General features: G+C 42.0%; 1 protein-coding gene across 1 annotated transcript; it reads right to left on the reverse strand.

Moving 5' to 3' along the window:
* Positions 1 to 5,254: 5,254 nt before the first annotated feature.
* LOC114170222 (acanthoscurrin-1-like) lies at positions 5,255 to 15,093 on the reverse strand. The gene is made up of 5 exons (XM_028055710.1): positions 14,938 to 15,093; positions 14,513 to 14,856; positions 13,828 to 13,970; positions 5,507 to 5,585; positions 5,255 to 5,393 (listed from the first exon to the last, which is right to left on the reverse strand). Exons 1-5 carry the CDS (start codon positions 15,091 to 15,093, stop codon positions 5,255 to 5,257), a joined length of 861 nt encoding a protein of 286 aa, XP_027911511.1.
* Positions 15,094 to 17,085: the final 1,992 nt, after the last annotated feature.

The raw sequence follows: 17,085 nt of genomic DNA on the forward strand, positions 1-17,085 counted from the left end.
TGACCCTTGCCAACATCTTACATGAGATGGAAGTGAGTAGGAGAGAAACTTTTGACCAATTGAGGGCGGATCGGAGGCAAAGTGAGATCTTCCTACAAGAGCACATCCAAAGACTTGAGCTTAGGGAAGATGAGAGGAGAAGGAGGAGGTCCTCTTCCGAGGACTCTAGCCATGGTGGAAGAAGAAGAAGACACGACTATGATGGTGGTGGAAGGCGCAATCAACTCCCACAAAGACAACCTCCACCAATCAAGATTCCAAAGTTCAAGGGGGAGAATGATCCAAACCTCTACATAGAGTGGGAGCAAAAAGTGGACCAAATCTTCAATATTCATTTAGTTAGTGATCAAGAACAAGTAGATTTAGTAGTTTTAGAATTTGAAGATTATGCCATGACATGGTGGCATCAATTGTGTATGGACAATATTAACCAAGAGCCACCCGCGGCCTCTTGGATGGACATTAAAACTTTGATGCGCGCTAGATTTGTTCCTTCCTACTATAGGAGGGAGACTCTTTTGAAGCTCCAAAGGCTTCAACAAGGGTCTATGTGTGTGAATGAATATTTTAAAATGATGGAGTCAATGCTTCTCAAAGTAGGACTCCAATTTGAAAGTGAAGAAGAAAAGGTAGCTAGATTTGTGAGTGGTCTTAGAAGAGAAGTTCAAGATGTAGTTGAGTTGTATGAGTATTCCACTCTTGACAAAATTTTACACTTGGCCTTAAAAGTTGAAAGTCAATTGAAAAAGAAACAAGAGGCCAAGAGGAATACTTCATACAATGAATACTACTCTAGAACTTGGAAAGGAAAAGAAAGAAAGGATGAGAAACCTCCTTCCAAAGACCACCCACCTAGGACCAATTCGTCTAGAACCTCCCATGAAAATGCAAACTCTTCTCAAAATTCAAGAACTAGTTCCATCAAATGTTTTAAGTGTTTGGGCTATGGTCACATTGCTTCAAATTGCCCAACAAAAAGGAACATGATCTTGAACCCTAAAGGAGAGGTTGAAAGTGAACATTCTTCTCCCCCCTCCCCTAAAAGTTCTTCCTCCCACACTTCTTCCCAATCTTCAAGTGAGGATGAAATCAAACCTAATGAAGGAGGTTTGTTGGTGGTTAGGCGCATGCTAGGCCAATTGCCTAAAGAATTTGAAAACCAAAGAGAAAATATTTTTCACTCAAGGTGCCAAATCAACAACAAAACTTGCTCCCTCATAATTGATAGTGGAAGTTGTGTTAATGTGGCTAGCACAAGGGTTGTGGACAAGCTTGGCTTAAAAACCATCCCTCATGCCAAGCCCTATAAGCTTTCTTGGCTTAGTGAGGAAGGTGAGATTAAAGTGGACAAACAAGTCCTTATTAACTTCTCCATTGGAAACTACAAAGATGAGGTATTATGTGACTTAGTGCCCATGGAAGCAACCCACATTTTATTAGGAAGGCCATGGCAATTTGATAGGAAAGCTTTTCATGATGGCCATGCCAACAAATTTACATTTAGCTTCCAAGGCAAAAAGATCACATTACTACCTCTTTCACCAAGAGAAGTCAATGAGGACCAATTGCAAATGATAAAGAAAAGAAAAGAAGAGAAGGCGCAAGGGCATGGCAATGAGTCCAAGAAGAGCATGATCACCCTCAAAGGGGTAAAGAAGGTAATGCTTGCCCAAAAACTCATCTTCCTAGCTTATCCTAGTGAATCTTCCCCCTCCTTCCAAAACCCTCACTCTAGATGTCCCTTAGACTTGTCATTAGTCTTAGATGAGTTCAAAGATGTTTTTCAAGAACCTCCAAAGGGTCTCCCACCCCTAAGAGGTATAGAAAACCAAATTGATTTCATACAAGGCTCATCTTTGCCTAATAGGCCAGCCTATAGGACTAGTCCTGAGGAGGCTAAGGAAATTCAAAAACAAGTGAATGAGTTGTTAGAAAAGGGGTGGGTGCAACATAGCATGAGTCCTTGTGCAATGCCCATGATTCTTGTCCCCAAAAGGATGAAACATGGAGAATGTGCATAGATTGTAGGGCTATCAACAACATAACCATCAAGTATAGGCATCCTATTCCTAGATTAGATGATTTGATTGATGAGTTACATGGTGCAACCATATTTTCCAAAATAGACTTGAATAGTCGGTACAATCAAATTAGAATCAAAGAAGGTGATGAATGGAAAACCTCTTTCAAGACTAAGTTTGGATTATATGAGTGGTTAGTCATGCCTTTTGGCTTGACCAATGCACCTAGTACATTCATGAGACTCATGCACCATGTTCTTAGAGAGTTCTTAGGAAAGTTTGTTGTGGTGTACTTTGATGACATTCTCATTTATAGTATGTCTCAAGATGACCACTTGCATCATTTAAGGAGTGTGTTAGAGACCTTAAGGAAAGCATCTTTGTATGCTAACATGGAGAAATGTGTGTTTGGGATGGATCATGTGATCTTCCTAGGTTTCAAAATAAATCAACATGGGGTCCATGTGGACCAAGAAAAAGTGATGGCCATCAAGGGTTGGCCTCCCCCAAAGAATGGTTTAAGAATTCGTGGTTGAATTCTCTCCAAGAAGGGGAGGATGATGAAGGCGTAACCACCTCCTTAGAAGCTCCCTCAAGAAGGATCACTAGAAGCATGTCTAGAGGGGAGTCTTCTATTCCATCACCTTTATCTTTGTTTTGCATTACTTTAATTTGAATTCCCTAAGTTGGTTTCTAGTTGACTTATTTTGGTTGACTTGTTGACTTTGATCCAAAGTTGACCTTTGACCAAGATTAGATTAACTTAAACCAACATGCTAATCCTTGTTTGTCTTGTTTTGTAGGTAATTAAGAGAAAGTAGAGCATGGCTAGGTGGCACTTGGTGATTGGAGCACTTGGATGAAGTGGAAGAGAGAGGAAAGCAAAAAGCATAAAGCAAAAGCAAAAGTAGACATGTACCTTGTCTCCTTTTGCCTTTGTGGTTTATGCCTCCACCAATCATCTCCCTTCACTTGGTCAAGACTCACTCTCACATTAGGTTTAGGGTTTGCTAGTTAATCCTTTTTCATGTTTTTGTATTTGCTAAAGGACTCCTATGAACTCCTATTTAAAGGGTGCTCCTTGTCTTGTAAAAGGGTTGATCATTTTGTTTCTAACCATTAAATTTTCGTGAGCTCTCCTTCCTAGAAGTGAACTCACCTTTGCCTTATCTTGCTTGCAAGTGGCGACACCATCACTCATCTCTAGGGCTTGGTTGGCTTAGATCCCCCCTCTATGAGTGGCGTGCTTCTTCCATGCTTCATCTTCTATGCTTTCCATTTTTATTGTTTCTTCTTTCATTTTCCTCTTTAGTGTTGTTATTGCCGTGTGTGTTTAAGCTTGAATCCAACTCTCTTCCTCCTTTCATGAGCTTGAGGAATGAACCTTCACATCTAGATAGCATGCTATCTTAATGTCCAGTGGGAATTTTCAAAAAGCTTTCTTAAACAACTTCACCATATTCATAACTCTAAAAGGAAACAAGATAATCCTTCATCACCTTTGGATGAAGACCTTGAAAAGAAGACACTCTCTTAGCCCTTAGATGAAGAAGGCACATGGGTGGAGTATGGACTTGGCTCCATGGGATGCATGATCCATGAGGTGTAGGAAGGAATGTTGACTTCCAATTAGTCCACCTTTGACCTTTGGTAGCTCATGGCCAAATCTCCTATTGGGTTTAGTCAAGCCCAATTTTATCAATTTAACTACACATTGTTTGACTTATTATTATAGAAAAACAAGGCAGTTAGTGACAGAAACCTCCCTATACAAAAATTCAGCCTGCCTCAAAGCCTTCTGAAAGCCATTAACATGCTCATTATACACGGCCTGTTGAAGATCGTAAATCTCGCTAGCCGCCTCTTTTGCTGCAGCATCCTTTGCAGTATTCATCTCGTCCAGCTCAACTTGCTTCGCCTTCAATTTCTTCTCCACACCCACAACACTCCCTTTCAGCCTCTTCACCTTAGCCTCTAACTTCTTCTTCTCATCTGCCCAAGCTAGCTGATCACGGTGCCACTGGCCTTTTAAGGAAGCAATCCCCTCTGACAACTTTTTCTTGTCACCCGCAGCCAACTCCTCCCGCAACGTAGTAGCAACCCTCCTGCTCAACACCACGCCACGAGCCAAGTACTCGATCATAGCCCGCATAGTTAACCCCAGATCTGCAGCCTGCACAACTACCACCTCAGTGTCGCTTACTTTAAACTCCACACCCTTCCTCATCTGTACCTTAGTTTTTTGAAAGCCCCCACGATCCGGGTTACTAGACCCACTAGAGCCAACGCCACCAGTCTTTGCAAGAGCTCTCAACCTCTTTTGATCCTTCCCAATGCCTTTAATCTTTGATGGAGCCGGCCTTTTAGAAATCGACGGACGATAAGTATCAACGACAAGACCAACTAGGTTTGGAGCCTGCGACTACCCGTCACCCTTCGCCGCATTTGCCATCTTGTCCCTAATCTTCGCAAACAAGTCGACTTCCCCACCAACTTTCTTCGCATTATGTGCCATCACACTTGCACATAATTTTTTATTCAGATTAGTTCAACACGAGAACAAAGGAAACGCAAGAACGTAGCGCAAAGATCGTTGCCTGGATTATCCGTCAGATAGCAACACAAAACCCACTTCACCGGAACCCTAGTCGGTAATGTCTCTAACACATCCACCATCTGCCGACTATCCATATCCAACATCTCCTTAGTCACCGGATCCATTAGAGCAGGCGAGGCTGTCCAATAAAACAGGAACTTAGGACGCCCTCCATCATCATAGTATAATGAACGCCCGGTAGGAAGCACCCTCACACGAAAGAAACCATCTTTAAACTTCTTAAAAGACTAAGTAAAACCATCGAACAAGCTAATCTTTGGCCTCCCCACCAACGACACCCACGATAAAGGATCCCTCAGAGGAGTAATGTAAAAGTAAAGAAAGCTCTCTAGTGTCGAAGACAGGTACAACGCCTTACAAATCAGCCGAAAGGCCTGTAAGCTTCCTCAACTGTTCGGATGTAGTTGTGTCGACGCCACGTTTAAAAGGCGGAGAACTCCCATAGTAAACTCATCTAATGGCAAACGTACATGAAGCTTCATAAACATACATGCATACATATAAAAGAAGTCGCCCTCCAACCCCTCGCGACCATGGCACACGGCCTCTACAGCACTCACCCGCTCAATAGCAACCATACTCGGGTTGGCACCCCTCTCAAACAAATTTATACTATTCAGCCAGTACTTAAGGAGCCTAGACCATCAATACTTCGAAGAGCAAGTCCTGACTCCTTCAGACACCCACTCATATCCATCCCTCCTCGGCCAAAGCGATTCAGCGTGCTCATTCGCTGGATCCTCACGAACCTCCCGCTTCGTCTCAATACGCAAAGATTAAGATGAACTAAAAATTTCTAACGTAAGACCACCAAAACTCACCCCTGAATCGCCAGCATTAGAACCACTGGAAGAAGTAGTCGACATACCTCACAAGTCGGCCAACAACAAGCAGCAAAATAACAACATGCAGCAAAACCACAAAAAACACAAAATCACGCAAGAATCCTAAGCAAAAACCACGACTAAGAACAAATGAATCACACCCATATTTAAAGATCACACTCGAAACCCCCCACCTTCACTCAAGTCTCTTTAAAACCTAAGGCCCAGCCGCCAAAAGTCACCTCGAAAAACACAATCTGACACCAAACAGGCCAACCAACAGTCACGTCCCTTCAACGCACCTAACCTTTGACCAAATGTCAAAACCAACAAAAGCTCACAGAGATAGAGGCCCAGCTTGGTGCAACAAACATGGCAGCACTACTCACATCATACAAAGATAGCGGCCCAGCTTGGTGCAACAAACACGACACCACTACTCACACCATACAAAGATAACGACCCAGCTTGGTGCAACAAACATGGCGGCACTAATCAAACCATCCAAGGATAGCGGCCCAACTTCACAACAAAGCCAACATAGCAGCCTATTTTCACCAGCAACCCAACATAGCGATCAAACGAAAACAAACATCCAGCATAAACAACCCAGCTACACCATTACAATAAGTCTATACGTCACTTCTTTCCTCAAGACTAGGGGGGCTGGTATATCTATAGGATACACAGACAAAGGCCACTAATGAAAATTGTAAAACACCAAAACACAATAGCAAGGCACCACTAAGTTTATACGTCACGTAAGTATACGGCCCTCGATAAACCTCACGGCCGCATACCCTGTGCTGGATACCCCGTCTAGAGTATGTAAGACCCGAGAAAAAATAAATAGTTAAATAAGTAATTAGTTAATAATTACGGGAAATAGAAGCATTTAAAGCATTTAATGTAGGGAGCTATGACGTGGAAAAATGCTAGCTCATGTGGATGAGAGTACTTTGGTTGTGTGAGGGGACTTGGGTTCGAGTCCTATGTATGCTAGTTGTATGTTATTTAAGTTATGCTTTTTGATGTTGTATATTGAATGCTTGATGTGATGATAAATTCCTAAAATTGTAGGAGTAATCACAAATATGAATTTGGTTGAGTTGGTTATGCTCTTGAATGGGTGATTGACATGTTGTGGGTTCAAACCATGCTAAGAATAAAACTAAATTCTTTTTGGCAAAATTCTTTCTTTTTGCATGATATTTGGTAGGCATAGAAACCCTAACTGTAAAGGGAGGTAGTCTAATGGTTGAAAACATTTTGCTAATGGGTAGTTAACTAGACATTAAGCACATTATAACCTAATTTTCGTTTTATGGTGTTAAAGGGCACTTAAGAAGTATAATTATGAGGTAGAGAGAGAGAGATTATCGAGAGAGAGGCCTGGAAACTGGAAGGTAAACCTTAGGCAGCAAAATTTCAGTGATTTGGCACGTACAGTTGAGAGAATTGAGGGTGAAGATAGTGTGGGAGTGCAAGGGAAGATTCAAAGAGTTTTTGGGTTAGAGAATCATCAAGAATTCGAGTTTGAGAGCGGGAAATCCAGGTAAGGGGAGTTATTTTCGCGTTTTCTGGGTTTTGCCCAGAAACCGCTTGGCGGGTATGCATGTGCCGCTAGGCGGTTCATTGGTTTGTGCATAGTTTTGGGTTTTGGTTGATTGAACCGCCTGATAGGGATGAATATCCACCAAGCGGTGCGACTGTGCTCGCGTTTTCTGATTGATTTGCGTCTGGTGTAGTGGCATTTAGACTTCTGATGGTGAGTTTATGCATTGATAGTGTAATCTTGTAGAATTGGGGTCTGATGGTGCTTGGGAATACTCTTTCTAATTTAACATGGATAGAGTTGGATTGTTTGAATGGGTAGAATCAGAATTTAGTTATTAGGGTTCATGGTATGTGCGAATTGAGGATATAATGCCAAAGGAAACTAGGCAATGAATTCGGTGTGATACATCGTATGATATTGGCTGTGGAGTATAGGTTGAATTCTGGACAGCTTGGCATATCACGGGTTCAGCAACCTGGAGGGTTTCTGGATTCTGATATACCGCTCGGCGGCGTCTAGCCTGCCACCAGGCGGCGACGGGGACAGAGGCACCACGAGCATTGTTTCGGGCTGGTTGTATGGAAGAGGTTATGAGTGTTGTTAGTAATTAGAGAAGGACATAGTACGAAATCATATACTGAGGTAAGTGAGTATAAGATTGGGAAGGAGGTTGATGGTATGACTACGTGATGGGTTGTTGATAGTCGTGTTAAGGAGAAGGAGAGAATAGGATAACATTAGTTAATGGGTCAGATTTTGAAAGCCTAGTATTCTGCATCTCTGTTGTTAAATATTTGTGATTATGAATTATAGGCTTTAAGTGTCTTTAGTGACTTGTAACCTTAAATATAAGACATGTAATTATGCAATATTGTGTAGGACAAGGTTAATGGCAGTGTAGTGCGAGATGAGTATGATGAGAGGAGGATTGATCCTGAATTGTGGTATTTGGATTGTAAACGAAGTGCCTTGGTACTGATGTGATGATTAACATTGTTAGAGGGAGGAAAGAGAGTACCTAAATGTGTCTAGCTTAGGTACATGAGCTATACGTGGGAAGGTATAGGGCTGGAAACTAATAAAACTCTGATGAAATAAGAGTGAAATCTATCCTAGAGTATTCTAGAAATGCAAAACCAACCAATTTGAGTGCCAATACCAGTAGCAGGGAGTTACTGGTATGGCGCCTGGTGGTCTGCTGGTGCCGCTTGGCGATAGGAATCACTAGAGGGACTCCTGCATTGCATGGCGCCTGGCGACAAGGTGTGCTTCGCCAGGCGGTGACTAGAAAATAGTGGCACTGGAAGGGCGCTGGCGCTTGGCGGTGAGCTGGTACTGCCAAGCGGTCTGGAACGATTTTGCCTGGCGGCGTGTGGGCTGAGTCAGGAGAAATGTTGTTGTTCCTGTTTTGTTTTGTCTGTTGTTTAAGCACTGATACTACACTTGGATCGGGAGATGTTGTGCCATGAGCGGGTAGGTTCATTGATGGTGGTTAACATGTGATGATATGAGCGGGGAGGTTCATATCCAGTTACTCTCACGTGGGGATACGAGCGAGGTAGGTTTGTATGTTACATGCTCATGTTTGAGAGATGCCATGTGCGGGGAGGTACGGGGCTGGTGGATCATATGTGTTGGACTACAGACGGGTAGGTCCGTACAGAAGGACTACGAGTGGGAAGGTTCATAGAGCAGGACTACTAGCGGGGAGGTTCGTAGACGCATGACCACAAGCGGGCAGGTTTGTGTGAGCATCATATTCCTGACTCCGAGGCTAACCATTTGTGTGATTGAAGGCTATAAAGCCTTGGGGTTAAGGTCTTGGCCAAGAACTAAATAGATTGAATAAGATGGGTGTATGACTTATCTTGTATGATTTATATATGTGATTTTTATTTTCTCAGCTCACCCTTGTTGTTTGTGTATGGCGATGATCGTGTGATTCGTTACACAGGAGCAGATGTTGATACAGGTGACGCTGAGGACGCTCAGGCGACGGAGTGAGGGCTAGCTTTGGGATTATAGCTAGGAGATTTTCATATGTAATTTATTATGTTTTCATTTATGAATACGAATTTTGGAACTTGTAACCCGTTTACTAATGTTATAAGTAATAATAATACGACTTATGATATTCAATATTTTCTTTTATCATTTATTTTTAAGTAATATTCCTTAGGGATGTTACAATACGGCCCTCAACAACAACCTTCTGGTCGCATAGTCTGTACTAAGATATCCTCCTCTAAAGTATGCAGCCCTCAGCAAACCTCATGGTTGCATACCCTATGATGGATACCCCCTCTTAGGTATACGGCCATCAACAACCCCCTAGGCCGCCTACCTTGCACTAAGTACCCCTTCCCAATCAATCTGAGTCTAGCTGCAACCGCCTAGATGATAAAGACAGATGAAAAGTACCCACCCATGGAGATCCTCATGACCGAATCTCGAGCACCGCCAACCCTCGAAGGACCTCCTGGTAATTTCTCTCCATACCATTGGATCCAGAAATCACCAGAAACAGAATATTGGGCCAAAAAGCCCATCTCAGGTAGGACCCACAGATAAAAAGGTATAAATAGCACATTGTTCTATGCATTGATTACACATTAAATTATCCTCTAAAATCCTGACATCACCGATGCTAACTTAGGCATCGGAGTGTCTTTTGTAAGACCTGTGGAAATTAATTAATTAAGTAATAAATGCGGGTGGTGGGAAACTTTGAAGTCATTAAAGGTTAATTGGTATGATGTGGAAAAGTACTAACTTAAGTGGTTGAGAGTACTTTATTGTGTGGGAAGACTTGGGTTCAAGTCCTATGTATGCTTTGTGTGTTAATTTATTTATTATTATTTTGATAATATAATGTGACTGGTGAGTGATATTATAATCATAGGATTATAATAATTATCACTAAATGTGAATTGGCATAGTGGTTGTACTTTGGCCTCATGAGTGGAGGGTCACGGGTTCAAACCTTGATGGACATAAAGCAGGCTTTATTTTTGCTAATTTTAGCTTAGAGTGCAAGACTTTATTTTAAATCTTGTAATTTGATTTCAGTTTTCATGGCTTTGGATTTTTATCTTGTAATGACGAGTTTTTTTAGAGTAATGTGGCTATTAATAATTTATTATTAATGTCTTAAACTTTTAAAATTTCCCGCGTTTTTGGGAAATGGTTTAATAATAAATGAGGTGTTTATTTCTTTTTATTTTTACTTTATTTTATTTTAAGTAATATCCTACCGGGATGTTACATCTTTTATTATGCATTTGGTCCGCTGATGAGTAGCAAATTCGACAAGAACAACGCTTGAAATTATTTATTGTTACAGATCAAGGTGGGGTAGTTTTGGCAAGAGAGGTGCTCCATGAATTGCAACCACTGGAAATGAACAAATATGAATATATTCAAGTGGAATTTGATCCTGGAGGAAGAGAATTAGTTGCAAGTTGTGGAAAAATAAAGTCCTTCACATAATCATAATAAACTTATATTAAAATTAGTACCAAAATCAAGCGTTAACATTTGGGACGAATCTTCTTGAAGAATGAGGGTATGAAATGAATCGCATCCTAGTTCAAATGGAGAAGGACTAATGCACCACTTTGCTGCAGTTATTTTTATTTTTATTGTTTAAAGTTATTAGTATGTTTAAATATGGTCCAATTCATTGTAAAATTGGCTTACAAAATTATGTTTTGGTTTAATCAATTAATGGGCTCTATTTAGTTTTATTTCAAGTAGTAATGATGAATTATCTTGTTTTCTTTTAGAGTTAGGAATATGGTGTAGTTATTTAAGAAAGCTTTTTGAAAATTCCCACTGGCCATTAAGATAGCATGCTATCTAGATGTGAAGGTTCATTTCTTAAGCTCATGAAAGGAAGAAGAGAGTTGGATTCAAGTTAACACACACACACGGATTCAACAACACTTAAAGAATAAATGAAAGAAGAAACATTAAAAATGGAAAGCATAGAAGATGAAGCATGGAAGAAGCACACCACTCATAGGGGGGATCTAAGCCAACCAAGCCCTAGAGATGAGTGATGGTGCCGCCACTTGCAAGCAAAATAAGGCAAAGGTGAGTTCACTTCTAGGAAGGAGAGCTCACGAAAAAAACAATGGTTGAAACACAATAGTTTAACAACAAAATGATCAACCCTTTTATAAGACAAGGAGCACCCTTTAAATAGGAGTTCATAGGGGTCCTTTAGCAAATACAAAAACATGGAATGGACTAACAAGCAAACCCTAGAAACCTAGAACATGTGAAATCTCGGCCATGTGAAGGATCATGATTGGTGGATGCATTCCCATGAGGATTCTAGGCCAAAAGAGGAAGGAGACCAAGTAGCCTTCAAAGGAATAAACCAAAAAGGCAAAAAGAGATAAGGTACATGTCTACTTTTCCTTTTGCTTTTTGCTTTTTGCTTTCCTCTCTCTTCCACATCATCCAAGTGCTCCAATCATCATGTGCCACCCAGCCATGCTCTACTTTCTGTTAATTACCTACAAAAATAAGACAAACAAGGATTAGCATGTTGGTTTAAGTTAATCTAATCTTGGTCAAAAGGTCAACTTGGGTCAAAGTCAACAAGTCAACCAAAATAAGTTAACTCTAAACCAACTTAAGGAATTCAAACTAAAGAAATGCAAAACAAAGATAAAGATGATGGAATAGAAGACTCCCCTCTAGACATGCCTCTAGTGATCCTTCTTGAGGGAGCTTCTAAGGAGGTGGTGGTGGTGGTCACGCCTTCATCATGTAATGATGACCCAATTGCAACTTAGTCATCAACCTTTGGGAGACCAAGAGGATACTTGGCTGAATTGTTTTTTGTGACATTGGGGTTGCCATAATATCAATTATAATCATCCATTAAGTAGTATTATGTGAAAGAAGTATTATGTGATATTGCTCCCATGGATCTTCCCATCTTCTTTTGGGATGGGCATGCCTTCGTTTTAAAACACTCAATGTTGATGAACATTCGCTTTATTTTAGGCATGAGGGACATAAAATGAAGTTGAAATTTATGACACCAAGACAAGTAAATAAGGATCAACATAGGCTGAATGACAAAATTGAAAAAGAAAGAATAGAAAAATAAGCAATAGAAACTGTAGAAGGAAGGAAAAATGAAGAAAAAGAAAAGAAAGTAGAGAAAAGGTGATGGAAAATTTATTTGTCAATATTTTTTTCTCAACAGTTTATGATGTCGTTTTACATGAATAAAATGATAAGCAAGTGAATGAAACACACCAACTTCCATGTTTGAAAAGGAAGCTTGTTCACAATGCTTTTATTATGCATTTGGTCCGCTGATGAGAAGCAAATTCGTCAAACACAACGCATGGAATTATTTATTGTTACATATCAAGGTGGGGTAGTGTTGGCAAGAGAGGTGCTCCACAAATTGCAACCATTGGAAATGAAAAAATATGAATATATTCAAGTTCAATTTGATCTTGGAGGAAGTGAATTAGTTTCAAGTTGTGGAAAATTAAAGTCCTTCACAAGATCATAATAAACTTATATTAAAACTAGTAGAAAAATAAAGCTTTAAGATTCAGGACGAATCTTCTCGAAGAAGGAGGGTATGATATGAATCGCATCATAGCTCAAATGGAGAAGGACTAATGCACCATTTTGCTACAGTTAATTTTATTTTTATTTTTAAAGTTATTAGTTTGTTTAAATATGGTCCAATTCATTGTAAAATTGGCTTACCAAATTATGTTTTGGTTTAATCAATTAATGGGTTCTAGTTTAGTTTTATTTCAAGTTGTAATGATGACCCAATTGCAACTTAGTCATCATCCTTTGGGAGACCAAGAGGATGCTTGGCTGAATTGTTTTTGGTGACTTTTGGGTTGCCATAATTTCAATTATAATCAGCCATTAAGTAGTAGTATCATTAATAGTTTTATGTGGGATGTAATTTCAATAAATGTGTCTTTTCTAATTTCAGTGGTTAAAGCTTCTATATAAGCTGAACATTTTTAATCAATGAAACAGGTTGGGTTTTATTCAGAAAATATTAGTTTTATCTCTTCTATCTTAGTGAGAGTAATGCTACCAAGTTCTTGAGTGGTTCAAGAATCCCTAAGTTTTATCAAAGGTCTTTTTTTCCTTTGTGTGTTTAAACTTTTAGGCTTCTCTTTCATTTTTGGAACTGTTGCATTTATCAATTTCCACTACATCTTTTTATCTATTTCCATTTTCTCGTTTTAAATAATTTCTCAAATTTCTTGCTTATTAGCATTCCAACCTAGATAGATCCATAAAACTAATCCACCCCTTTGGATTCACATCATTTGGTAATCAAAGCCTAACTCACTAGATTTGGAATAAGATGTTGTTTTGGCCACCACTACCACCACGTCTACCATCACCACGACCACTACCACCACCATAACCACGACCACGACCACAACCACCACCATGACTACCAGCCCCACCACCACCACCACGGCCACCCCCACCATCACCACCACCTCTACCACCACAACCACCACCACCACAACCACCACCACCGCCATCATCACCACCTCAACCACAACGAGCACCACAACCACCACCACCACAACCACCACCACCACCACCACCACCACCACAACCACCACCACAACTACAACCACCACCACCACCACCACCACCACCACCACTTCCACAACCACCACCACCACCACTATGGCAACCTCCAACCACCACAACGACCAACAGCACAACCACCACTACCACTACCACAACCACCATTACCACAACAACCACCACCACCACCATAGCCACCACCACCACCACTACCACCACGTCCACAATCACGACCACCACCACCACCACCACGGCCACCACCACCACTACCACGACCACAACCACCATGACCAGCACGACCACGGCCATCACCAACACCACCATCCCCATCACAACCACCACTGTAGCACAACCATCATCACCACCACCACTACCACGAGTACCAATACCACACGCACCAACAACATAACAACGGCCACCATCAGCACCTCGAGTACCACCCCCACAACCACCTTGGCAACCACCACCACCACCACCTTAGCTACCACCAGTACCACCACCACCACCACCATCACCACAACCACAACAACCCCACCAACACCACCATCACCAGCTCAATTTCCACCATAACCACCACCATCAGCACCTCCACAACCACCACCATAGCACAACCATCACCACCACAACCACAACCACCACCACTAGCACAACCACCACCACCACCACCACTACCACGACTATCATCGCCTTAACTTCCACCATCACCTCAACTACCACCATCACTACCACCACAACCACCACCACCACCACCACCATCATAACCACTACCACCACCATCACCACCACCACAACCACCACCATAGGATAACCACCACCACTACCACGGCCAGAAGCACCACGGCCCCAGAACCATAATAACGACCACTTCTAGCACCACTAGCACCATCGCCACAACCACCATGGCAACCCCCCCCCCATCATCACCACCACGACTACCATAACCATTACTACCACGACCACGACCACCGCCAGCACCGCCACCACAAAACCACCACTACCACGACGACCACCACCACCACCATGACAACCACCAACACCACCACCATGACAACCATTACTACGACAACCTCCAACACCACGACCAGCAGCAAAACCACCACTACCACAACCACCATGACCAACAGAACAACCACCACCACCACCACTACCACCACGTCCATAATCACCATAACCATCACCACCACCACCACCACCACCACCACCACCATTTGCCATCCCTAACCACCACTATCACCAGCACGACCACGGCCACCATCAGCACCATCACCACCACCGTAGCACAACCACCACCACCACCACCACCACTACCACGGGCACCAACACCACGCCCACAAGCAACATAACAATGACCTCCACCAGCACCATCGCCACAACCACCTTGGCAAACACAACCACCACCACCACCACAACCACAACCACCACCAGCACCACAACCACCTTGGCAAACACCACCACCACCACCATGGCCACCACCACCACCACCACAACCATCATCACCACTACCACCACAACCACCACCACCACTACAACCACCACCACAACCACCACTGTAGCACAACCACTACCACCACAACCACAACCACCACCACCAGCACAACCACCACTACCACGACCACCACTACCACGAAAACCAACATCACGACTATCACCGCCTCAACTATCACCACCGCCTCAACTACCACTACCACTACCACCACGACCAAAACCACCACCATCACCACGACCACCAGCATCAGTACCACCACAACCACCACCATAGGACAACCACCACCACCACTACCACGGCCACCAACACCACGACCACCAGCACCACGGCCAGCAAAATCATTCAGTGTTTAATTCTAGGTATTTAATTGAATTTATGTGCTTAAAGAATGATTTAATTGATAATTCTGATAATTAAGCTATTTGAATGTGTGTGATAAAAATTTCTTAAAAAGTGATTTTTAGCTGCATAAATTATTTTTTGGTTATTTTAACGTTTGTTGATGCAACTAAAGTTAGGATTAAGCTTATTTAAAGGTGAGAAAATAAATTGATTGAAATTACAAACACCTTTTAATAAGGTAGAAATTAGCAAGTTCTAGAAAAATCACTTCTGCACCATAATTTTTACTTATACACTACCCTCTTTCTAAATGGGTCTCATCAAAAACCTATTATGCACCCTCTAATATGTTTATTTACACCCCTCCTACCACTTAAACTCCACTCAATTCGATGCTGCCATGTGGCAATCCTCAACTTTCAAATCAGGCCAACCATATGTTGACATGTGGCATTAATCCTTACACATGCATGTGAACCAATTAGGGCGTGCCATGCCATCATCTCCTCCATCTCACACATGAAATCCTAACCCTCATTTTCTCCTCTCCCACCAGCACCACTGGCAACCTTCGCCCTTCCACCGTCAACTCGCCGGAGTTCTCCCACCTTCACGTAACCATTTCCGCAATGTGAGTTCCTACAGCTTCCGTGAAACCCGCAATGACAGACCCACCTACACCAGCCACAACAGTTTGCATCTGCACCACGCTGGAAACATGAACAACTCCACCACCGCGAGCTTCCACACACCATCACCACCTTCACGCTGCATCTTCCTCGCACACGAACGCAACTGCAGCGCCTCCATTACAACAGCCACCATGAGCCAAAGTAGAGGAGACGCGAACCATCACCGTTCTCATCAACACCCATCGCAAATCCTTCGCGCAACCAACATAGCCCCCAAGAACCAGAACCTACACGAACCAGTCACGGCCACCACAGTTCCGTCATCAGCTCACGAACCTCCATGGCAACAACACCTCCATTGGCGAAGAAGAAAGACACCTTCGAATCTGCACTACAGAACGCGAATCAATTGAGCCACCGCGCCGCACGCCGTTGGAGCAACTACAAGCTTCTGCGAAACCCTAATTTGGGAGAGAGAAGGAGCTGCCACGTGTCATACTCTCAATGGACACTAAATGGTCAAAGTTTGTCAAATCTGGTCAAAGTGGTCAAATCTGGTAAAAGACTGGTCAAAGAAGAGGGAGTACAGGATTAAAAATGGTTTATTGAGAAAATTAATGCAAATATTATTTGTTAATAATTTATTAGATATCTTTATATAATTAATTAATTTAATTATATCATAAATTATTAACCAAACTATATTTGTCAAATAGTTTAGATCTCTCCAAATATCTTTGAATATTTATCTTTATCTTTATTTTAAAAGATATTTGAAAGGTTTTAGCAACCGAAAAGCCCAGTCCAAGTCCTATATAAAGAGACCAAGGGAGATGTAGTAAAAACAAGTGTGGGACTTCAGAGTTTAGGAACCCTTAGGGGTGCCTAATTTCGTTTCCTTTCTCTCTCTTTTCTTCTCTCCATTCTTCTATTTTTATTTTGCATTCATGGAGTGCTAAACTTCTTGTGTTGATTCCATTGTAATTTCATTATGGA

The sequence above is a fragment of the Vigna unguiculata genome, chromosome 11 (genome assembly GCF_004118075.2).
Source record: "Vigna unguiculata cultivar IT97K-499-35 chromosome 11, ASM411807v1, whole genome shotgun sequence".
In the NCBI taxonomy this organism is placed as follows: domain Eukaryota; kingdom Viridiplantae; phylum Streptophyta; class Magnoliopsida; order Fabales; family Fabaceae; genus Vigna; species Vigna unguiculata.